This window comes from Nicotiana tabacum, chromosome 1, assembly GCF_000715075.1.
Source record: "Nicotiana tabacum cultivar K326 chromosome 1, ASM71507v2, whole genome shotgun sequence".
NCBI lineage: Eukaryota > Viridiplantae > Streptophyta > Magnoliopsida > Solanales > Solanaceae > Nicotiana > Nicotiana tabacum.
In genome coordinates this window covers 220515329-220526599 of record NC_134080.1, presented here as the reverse complement: position 1 = coordinate 220526599, position 11271 = coordinate 220515329, and the positions used below count along the sequence as shown (strand labels likewise).

General features: G+C 38.3%; 1 protein-coding gene across 1 annotated transcript; it reads left to right on the top strand.

The window, feature by feature from the left end:
- The first annotated feature begins 10009 nt into the window (after nucleotides 1–10009).
- LOC107817125 (uncharacterized) lies at nucleotides 10010–10969 on the top strand. Its single transcript, XM_016642898.1, has one exon. The coding sequence runs from the start codon at nucleotides 10010–10012 to the stop codon at nucleotides 10967–10969; it is 960 nt and encodes a 319-aa protein (XP_016498384.1).
- The last annotated feature ends 302 nt before the right edge of the window (nucleotides 10970–11271 follow it).

Here is an 11271-nt window from a genome sequence, read left to right as displayed (position 1 = left end):
TGATGCCAAGCACCAGTGCCCAGCCTCAGGCCAGCACATCAAGTGTCGCGCGCGCCCACAGCAACGCGCGCGCAGACCCGCAAGACAAAGATGCTGCCATCGGACTTAGTTTTTCCTTGTAATAATCTAAGTCCTTTTCATTGTAATCATAGGCTAGTTTACATCATTTTCATTTCAGTGTGCTTCTACAGCTTTATTAGGACTAGTCTTGTAATGTTGGTTTATTTTTTTAAGCATTATTAAGGGGGACCAAACAATCAAACATTTCAATCAGCATTTTCTGGTGTCTCTCCCCCTCGACACCACATCATTGTAATCATCATTTTCAGTCATCAATAAAATCATCATCAGCATTCAAAACCCAATTCTCTCTCAAGCTTCCGCAATTGCCCACGACATTGGTTTTCCCGCACGGCACTGACAATCTAGTCTAGCGTGCGGCGAGGACCTCATTGGCGGACAGCAACCGCACTGACATCGGTTGCTTAGCCTTACGTTGCCCTTCCAAAGATCATCAGGAAGGCGTTGCGTAACAGTTATTTTGGCATTTTGAGCGTGCAAGCAAGTTGAGCCCTGCTTATCAAAGATACAAAGTTTCAGGTGATAGATGCAGATATGGCCTATAATATAATCCTGGGGAGACCATAGATTCATGATATAAATGCTTTACCATCCACATTGCATCAAGTTATAAAACTTCCTTCACAATGGGGGATTTTTCGAATCCGTGGAGATCAACAATCTTCTAGGAGTATCAATTTAGTAGTTGCTAACAACACGGTAAATGAGGTGAAAGTCAAGAAATAGTAGTTACAGAGTTCAGTTGAGGATGTTGCAAATACAAACCTCAACGGAAGGCATTCCTGCACAAACTAACATTGATTCGAGACCCGATGTTATTCGAGAGCCAGAAGAAAATGAAAATATTAAGACAACTACCAAAGAACACGAAGCGGTGGTGTTATTTAAACACTGGCCATATAGAAAAGTTTACATCGGAGTAAACCTGAGCACAAAAATGAAAGGTAAATTAATTGAATTTTTAAAAGCTAACTAAGATTGCTTTACTTGGTCGCATTCAGATATGACAGGTATACCACCGGAGGTGATGACTCGTAAACTGAACGAGGACCCATCATATCCACCTTTCAAGCAGAAGAAAAGGAAACAAGGATCCTTAAAAAATCAGGTGATCCAAGATGAGGTATAAAAACTTTTAAAAATTGGGTCAATACGAGAGGTAAAATATCCTAACTGGCTAGCTAATATTATGGTTGTACCAAAAATGAACGGGAAATGGCGAGTCTGTGTAGATTATACTTACTTAAATAAAGCTTGCCCTAAAGATTCATTCCCTTTGTCGCACATAGATCAACTAATTGATTCTACCGCAGAACATGAGCTATTAAATTTTTTAGATGCATACTCAGGATATAACCAGATAAAGATGGACCCATAGATGAAGAAAAAAACTTCCTTTATCACAGACAGGGAACTTACTGTTACAAAGTCATGCCTTTTGGTCTAAGTTGGAGCCACATACCAAAGATTGGTAACTAAAATATTTAAAGAACATCCGGGAAAAACTATAGAAGTCTACATTTATGATATTCTAGTCAAATTGGCACAGGTGGGAGATCATTTCTAGCATTTGTCGAACACTTTTAGATTCTCTGCAAGTACAATATGAAGCTAAATCCAAAAAAATGTGTTTTTGGCGTATCTTCAGGTAAGTTTTTAGGTTTCTTGTTTCTAATAGGGGAAATGAAGTAAATCCTGCACAAATCAAAGCTATCGAGGAAATACCTGATGTACTCACAAGCAAAAAAGAAGTGCAGAGATTAATAAGAAGAATAACAACATTGGGGAGATTTATTTCAAAATCATCAGAGAAGAGTTTTAAATTCTTTTCAGTGTTGAAAAAGTAGAATCAATTTGAATGGACTGATGAATTCCAACAAGCCCTCAGGGACTTAAAATCGTATCTGACAAATCCACCTTTGCTAGCCAAACAGAAAGATGGAGAAAGGCTGCTTATCTACCTTGTTGTGTCAGGAGTGGTGGTAAGTGCGGTACTTGTACGAGAGGATAAAGGTAAACAACCTCCAATATATTATGTTAGTAAATCTTTGTTAGATTCTAAGACATGATACCCCCATCTAGAAAAACTTGCTTTAGCACTAATTGTGGCATCTAGAAAATTAAGACCTTATTCTCAATATTATCCTATCTCTGTAATAACTGCTTTCCCCTGAGGAATATATTGCATAAGCAAGAACTATCCGGTAGGTTATCTAAGTGGGCAATAGAACTCAGTGAGTATGATATCATATACTAGCCCAGAATTGCAATAAAATCACAGGTTTTAGCAGATTGCGTAGCAGATTTTAGCACAAATTTAGTTCCTGAAGTAGAAATAAAATTACAGGTATTTACTGGATCTAATCCGCGGACTTGGACTTTATTTACTAACGGGCCCTCGAATGTTAAAGGAGCGGGCTTAGGCATTATTTTAATTCCACCATCAATATAAGTCATATGACAAGCAATAAAATATTATCCTATCACTAATAATGAAGCAGAGTACGAAGCTATGATTGCAGGTCTGGAATTAGCACGAGAACTTGGCATAGAACAGATTGTAACCAAAAGTGATTTGCAGCTAGTAGTTAACCAAATGCAGGGGACTTACATAGCAAGAGAGGAACGAATGCAACAATACCTGGAAAAGGTATGGGAATTAGTTAGAGAATTTCAATTGTGGAAGGCCGTACAAATATCAAGAGAGGATAACACAAAGGCAGATGTGTTGGCCAATCTCGTGTTTGTTACGAAAATGACAAATGCATAAAATGCTATTGTAATACATTTGGCACTCGATCAAGACAAGAACGAGGTAAATTTTAATAATTTAACTTGGGATTGGAGGAACGAGTTTGTCAATATTTTGCAGTACGGAATCTTGCCCGAAGACAAGAAGAAGTCACAAGTACTTCGCCAAAAAGCTGCCCAGTATTGCTTAATTCGTGGGAACTTATACTGAAAGATGTTCGGCGGACCTTTAGCACAGTTCCTTGGTCCTTCACAAACAGAATATGTAATGAGGGAAGTACACGAGGGGCATTGTGTCAATCATGCTGGGGGAAGATCATTGGTGATAACTTTAATAAGAGTGGGATACTATTGACCAAAAATGGAAGAAGAAGCAGAAAAATCTGTAGCCAAGTGCGATAAATGTCAACGATATGCCAATAACATGCATCACCCAGTAGAATTGTTACATTCAGTTATCGCGCCATGGCCTTTCATGAAGTGGTGCATGGATATCGTAGGTTTGTTACCTCAAGCCAAAGGAGAGGTACAACTTCTATTGGTTTTAACGGATTATTTTTCAAAATGGGTAAAAGCAGGAGCTTTCAAATAGGCGCAAGAAAAGGAAGTCAGGGACTTTATTTGGCGAAACATTACCTGTTGTTTTGGAGTTCTAAAGGAGATCATGTGTGACAACGGCCCTCAATTTATAGGCACAAAAATCACAGAATTCTTTCAAAAGTTGGCAAATTAAACGAATTATATCCGCACCTTACCATCCCGTAGCTAATGGGCAAGCTGAGTCAACAAACAAAGTTATTATTAATAGTTTGAAGAAAAGATTAGAGGAGTCAAAAGGCAATTGTCCAGACATGTTACCAGGAGTATTATGGGCTTATCGAACAATAGCAAAAATAAGTAAGGGCGAGACTCTATTTTCACTCGTCTAAGGCACTGAAGCCCTAATTCCAGTTGAAATAGGTGAACCAAGTATGAGATATTCATATGCTACTGAGGAAGCAAATGAAGAAGAAATGCAGGTGAGCCTGCATTTATTAGTGAAACGAAGGGAAGCTGCACTAATAAGGATGGCGGCTCAAAAGCAGATGATTGAACGATATTATAATAGGAAAGCAAATCTGAGGTACTTCAAGACTGGGGACTTCATCCTCAAAAAGGTGTTTCAGTCGCCGAAAATGGCTGATGCAGGTAAGTTAAGTCCAAATTGGGAAGGCCCTTATAGGGTTCGAGGCATCGCTGGAAAAGAGGCGTATGAGTTGGAGACCATGGATGGTAGCATACTACCATCACATTGGAATGCTGTTCATTTGAAGAAGTATTACTTCTAGGCAAAGGAAGTACCCATGGTCAGGTATCACTCAGATATAATTTTAATTCTTTCTTTTGAATTTTACTAATAATTTTAAATGATAGACAAAAAGCTAGCCCGTACCAAATGATGATATTAGACCCGAAAGACATGCAGAACACTGAATTATTCCCGGTCTAGGTTACAACCATTCTGATGGAAAAAAGAGGTTAAGCAATCATTATCTAAACATATACCTCCAAGTCCCATGTGTATTTTCCTTTTCAGGGATGGACCAAAAGGAAGGAAAAATCCAGCGTATGAGATTTTTATACTTCAAAGATCTAACACTAGGGGGACTATACATATAGATAAAGAAGCCTAAGAGTCAAAACTCAAGCTTAAGAGTCAAAACCTAAGCGTAAGAATCAAAAACCTTGAAGAAACCTTGAGAAGGTGTGAACTCGCAAGAAGGAGACAATATATGATCCAATTTCCTACGAGTTTTTTGGTTAAGGCCAAAATTAATCACGGGATAACAAAACCCAATTTTGTATCTGAAAATCTACTACAAAGAAAGCGGTTGTGAAAGTATTGTATGAATAATAGAGAAAATCATATACGAAATTTATTTGAAAGTTCAAAGAATGAAACTTCCTCAAATTGTTTCCTTTTTGTCTATTTCATCTTTCATGTATTTACACCGAAATGAAGATGAGACGTCATCTTCATCAGTGTCGCTTATATAAAAAGGCCTCTTTTATAAAAATTTGTGTTTATCAAAATCACATATTATTAAAGCATTTTTAAATGCAAGTTCAAATATCAAATAGCAAAACAAAAGCTCAGATATCAAAATAAACGGTGAAACTAACCGAAACAAATATATTAAACTTTGGGAAAAAACAGAGGTACTTGTTTGTCATTAAACCCCAAAACAAGCTAGGGATAACCAAAAACAAAATAAACTTCCCAAGAGTTGAACAAACATGAAATCAAGAAAAAACTAAGGGGCATCATCTGCGGGAGCATCAGTAACGGGAGTAGAAGGGTCAACTTGAAAAGAAGAGGCTTGGACATTAGCTTCACCAGGAACAAGTGCATTTCCATCACCTGTGGGACCTTCATCTTCGAGTGAAGAAAATCTTTGACGTTGCTGAGTTTTATCAATTGCTTCTTTAGCTTTAACAATCTCAGCTTTAAGGTCAAAAGCCTTCTGGTTGGCTTTCATCAGAGTCTCAAGGTGAGTGTTTAAAAAGGCCCAGATCACATCTAATGATATTTTGTCCTCAAGAATCTCATAGTCCTTCTCCCATTGATCAATTTCAGCCCTCAGCTCTTCTTTTTCTGCTTTAGAGGCATCATAAGCTGTCTTCAAAAGAGTAAGAGATCTTTCCAATTGAATCTTATCAGTAGAGGCACAGAGATCTTCTTGAGCTTGAGTAAGTGTTTGAACTAATTCTCCCGCATACACCTCTTTTTGATTAAGGATTTCCCTTAAACTCCTTATCTCTTCAGTCGCCTTAGAAAGTTGTTCAGCAAAAGAGGACTCAAGTATATCCTTGTCTTTTCCAACTTGGCTAGATGAAGTCTTTTCAACTGCTAATTCAACAGCAATCATCTTCATTTGTTGCTCTAAGACATTCTTTTCTTCTGCCAGAACCTCTTTCTCCAATTGAAGACCTTCGAATTGACCTTTTCAGTTATCAACCTCGGTGTGAAAGTCTACAACTTACTGCTATGCTTGAGAAATCCTTTTTCATAAGTTTAGTGTCAATCAAGTTGATCTGCAAAAAAACAGAAAGGTTCATGAATAAGAAAGAAAAAGGAAAGGAAGTATAAGTAAAACTGTACCTTTAAAGAAGAATGAACAATATCATTCATCCAATTCAGGGAGTTATGGCTTACTAAGTTCTTAATCTCTACAGGTCCAATCAAGGGCTTTAACCACACATCAGCTTGACCCAATTTCTTTAGTAAACTCCTACCTTCGGGGACTTCCACAACAACTCTTTTCACTGTCAACCCACTGCTGGAGGGTCCAGTCTCTGTATGAGAAGCAACCACGGGAATAGCAGATGAGGTGGACGCATCTACGGGAGGAGCAGTAGGAGGAGCAACAGGTAGGGGTAATGGAAACCGAAGATGAAAGAGTAGCAAGAGTCATTCCTCAAAAACAAGCCTGAGAGCTTCATTACCCTCGAAGCCATGAGCAAACAAACTATCAATAGAACCTAGGGGAGGATCAACAACATCATCATCAGAAATCATTAAAGGGTCACTCTCTGGCTCATCCAAAAGTCTAAAGGGGATAAACTCGATAGAGGGGCATGAGAAGGAGTGGCTTCATCATCAAAAATTACGTGTCTCCTAACTCGAGGTCTTTGCACTAAAGAACCCTCCTCTGGATCTTCTTCACCCTCAGAGCCACGAGTACCATCAGTTTTCCTATTAGAAGAAGAAGCACTTAAAATTCTTTCCTGAGCAAGACTCACGGAAAGCCTGGTTGAGGGAACAGACGTGAGACTAATACAACGAATGGGAAACCCTATTAAAAAGGAGAAAGATGTGAAAATATGAATAAATAAGAGAGAGAAAGAAAGAAACAATAAAGGTAAAAAGTACCGTGCGTCTTTACTTTCCAACCAATTTTTTGAGAAAGATATTTCCAGGAGCTCTTCTCCATAGGTGCAACAGTTAAAATCTTTTCTACCCAAGCACGGAAGTTGGGAATTTCATCAAAAACTTCTATGGATGCTAAAAGGTTAGGTATTTTATTATAATAAAGTCTTTTGAGATATTTCAAAAACAAAAGAGAAATAACTTATGTGAAAATTTTCATTTCTCTGGGAAATGCATGTTTTCTTCGCCCACTAACCTACTAGTGGGAGCAGCAACAAAACGAGCATACCAGCCACGATCTCGATCATCTTTAGGGCTAACCAAAACTCTCTTACTTCTAGCCACGGGAGAAAAGACACCTTCACAAAATAGCTTGGGGAGTATAAGTGAAGCAAGTGCCAAAAAGTAAAAGGCACGAAAACCAGTTTTGCCAAATAACGAAGGCATGCAACAACCCTTCATACTATGGGGCCAATCTGGCTAAGATACACTTTGAAATAATGACAAAACTCAAGGATCACAGGATCAATAGGGGGTTTGAACCCTAGAGTGAAAGGGTAGGTATAGACAAAAGAGAAATCGACATGGTAAGAAGTAATTCTCTAATTGGCACCAGGAACTAAAACTAGGAAATCAGGTTTCCAATGACACTCTCTTTGAACAAGATAAAGAAGACCAGTAGTAATCAAACTTGGATAAATGTCGGCATGATTGAGGGAAGCTATGGAAGAAACTTGGTTTCTTATAGATTCATGATCAGTTACAAAGGAAAACTCTTGAGGAACAATTTCTGCAACTGTGGGTTCATGCACAGTTTCAGTTAAATCTCTATTTCTTGAAGAAGATCTAGGGGTTATAGGAGCCCTAGGTCTAGAGGAATATGGATTAGTAGCACTACTTTGAGAAGAGGAACCACGGTTAGATATAGAACCAAGACTGCAAAGCCTACCACCCCTTCTACTTCTAGTGGGAGCATTATAAGGAATAAACTCGTCAACAATTACAACCTTACGGGGATCTGGGGAAGACATGATTGTCCAAAGAAGAATAGGGAAAAGATGCAGAAGAGTGTAAACCAAAAAGATGGAAGTGAATATGAAAGAAGAAAGACTTCAATAAATCAAAAAGAGTGGAATATTTATAAGAAGACACGACCTTTGTTAAGGTAGGTCATTATGAAGCATCATAATAGAATTGTCACTTCATGAGTGACATGGCTGCAGAAAAGCCCTAAAAAGCATTGAGAAACTATAGAACCAATCAGTAGAAGTCACGTGGCATGAGAATTAAATAGACGTGATATGTGTCGCACAGGTTCTGAAGGAGACATGATTGTATTTGAAAAACGGCGGCAAAGAATTCCCGCCATAAAAATTTTCCACTTCCCGAATATTCAATAGATAATATCCAAAAAGTAGGGGGACTATCTGTATTGGTGGTAAAATGGCATTACACGTGGAAAGTTGGAATGCTGACATAACATGACACGTGGAATAGTGATATAGCGACAAATGGCATTCTCAATTGAAAGAATTAATTGAGAGAGGAAGGCACAGGGAGAAACACCCACGAGACAATATGGAGAAGAGAACCGGGCCTAACAGTTGACAGAGAAAAAGGCGAGGACGAAATGAATAAAGATCAAAAAGAAGGAAAGATACGTGAACCGGAAGTAAATAAGGAAGGAGAATCGAAATAGTTATAGGGTATTTATCGCTATAAATATGCCAGTTATAGATATCTGAGATAATGGGCAATCAATACCATTAATGCCAGTAATAAACCCAAATTATGTGGGAAAATCATTACGATTGTACACTCCTATATAAGGATACAAAATTTTATTTGTAAGGACAGATCTCAAGTACTACTGAAATATACTCTTTATTTTTTTGCTTCTCGAAATTCTCTATCTTGATTTTACAATTTGACCATCAATTAGTTCTTTTGCCATTTTTACTATTTTCCATAAATATTATTGTGAAAGTGAAATAAAACTTGATTATCAGTAACCCATTTTCTTTTAAATTTAGATTTTGATCAAGAAACCTATTTTTTGGTTAAACAAATTGGTCCCGTTACCGGAAAAACTGATAATCATTTCACTTTTCAAATTCTCTTTCTGACAACCAATCATGTCAACTGTCAACGAAAGTAACTAGCTAAATCTATAGGAGGGAGGAACTCCACCAATCCCTTTACCACAAGAATCTCCTCGACAGTCCCAAGAGGGGACACCTGAAAGATCAACATCACACATGAATGATCATCAAGGGGATGAGCAGACTGTCGAACAAGACACTTTAAAATAATTGATCGCAGAACACATGAACAGCGCTCTCCAAGCCTTTGTTAAGGGATTGCCAACTACGCCGCCAACTCCTCCTCCAAACAATATCGCAACCATAGAAAACACACGCTCAAGGCTTGCCAATTCAGGAAGTGGAGGAATTCCCAATGAATCTTGTGATGGAAGGTCAGGTATACCAAATAATTCTGATTTACAAAGTTTGGTACTAACTTTACAGAAACAGCTGAAAGAGCAAATAATCGCATAGAACAAACATCTAGTGTACTACCCGTGATTAAAGGAGCAGATATTGATAATCAATATTCACAATAGCCCTGGAAGCCAAGTACAACACCTTTGTCGATTCCTAAGAAGTTTAAAATGCCTGATATTCCAAAATATGATGGAACAACTGAGCCCCGAGACTAGGTAATTGTGTTTACAACTGGCGTGAAAGGCAACGATTTAACCAAGAAAGAAATCGAATCAGTTTTGGTTAAAAAATTTGGTGAAACTCTCATGAAAGGAGCATTAATATGGTATTATCTCTTACCTATAAACTCTATTGATTCTTTTGTTGAGCTTGCAGATTCATTTATAAAAGCACATTCGGGAGCTCAAAAAGTTGAAAAGGGATGGAAGACATCTTTTAGGTAAAACAAGGAAACATAGAACTAATCACATAGTTTTTGGATAGATTCCAGCAGGAGAGGATGATATTACCACGAGTACCTGACAATTGGGCAGCTATGGCATTTGCAAGCAATCTAAACGAGAGAAGTTCAGAAGCCACGAGGAGACTGAAGGAAAGTTTACGAGAATTTCCAACAATAACTTGGAACGACATGTATAATAGATATAGCACGAAGCTGCAAATAGAGGAAGACACGGTTCTATAGCCAAGAGTTGATGAAAGAGTAGGTTCAAGATGCTTAGAATCATAAAAAAGCACCGAGAAAAATAGGTACGAGCCTTATATGGGTCCTGCATGTCGAGATTCTCGTTCAAAACAAGAAAACTTACAATATGAATCAAGGTCAAGGCAAAAAGATGCGGATTCCTCAACTAGATTCAGAAAGGAACGGGATGTGCGAGGAGACAATTCTAGCACACATGCGAGAATCGGAGATTACAGTTTTAATGTCAGTACCTCCGAAGTGGTGGTTGTTTTAAGAGGTACGGGAGATAAGGTACGGTGGCCTAAGGAAATGAGGTCAGACCCGAGCAAAAGAAATCCAGATTATTGGTGTGAATTTCACAACGATCACGGCCATAGAAAAGCTAATTGCAAGTTACTACAAGGAGAGGTCAAGCATTTGTTAAGGCAAGGTTATCTAACTGACCTGTTCATCGAGAAAGGTAGGCAATCATATATGAAGAATAGGCAAGAACCTCCAAAATCCCCGTCTCCAAAAAGAACAGTTAACGTAATAACCGGGAGAGACGAGGTCAATGGTGTGACTTATACAGTAGCAAAGAAGATGTCGAAAGTCATAGTCACTCATGGGAAGCGAATACGTCAAACCTTGGAAGGAGACAGTATAACATTTGATGATGAAGATACGGACGGCTTGATGATTCCTCACAATGACGCACTGGTAATATCTTTACTTGTACACGATACTAACGTACAACGAGTTTTGATTGACTCAGGTAGTTCCGCGAATATCATTTTACTAAGAGTGGTGGATGAGATGCAAGCTAACTACAAGATGATACCAAAGGCACTGACTTTATCTGGGTTTAATAATTCAAGTGTTATCACGAAAGGAGAAGTAGTGTTGGCTATGTTTATAGAAGGGCTTATCAAAGATACAAAGTTTCAGGTGATAGATGCATATATGGCCTATAATATAATCTTGGGGAGACCATGGATTCACGATATGGATGTTGTACCATCCACATTGCATCAAGTTATCAAATTTCCTTCACAGTAGGGGATCCGTCAAATCCTTAGAGATCAACAAGCTTTTAGGAGTATCAATTCAGTAGTTGGTAACAGCATGGTAAGCGAGGTGAAAGGCAAGAAATAGCAGTTACAAAGTTCAGTTGAGGATGTTGCAATACAAACCTCAACAGAAGGCATTCCAGCACAAACTAACATTGATTTGAGACCCGATGTTATTCAAGAGCCAGAAGAAAATGAAAATATTAAGACAACTACCAAAGAACTTGATTCGGTGGTGCTATTTAAACACTGGCCGAACAGAAAAGTTTACATCGGAGTAAACCTGAGCAT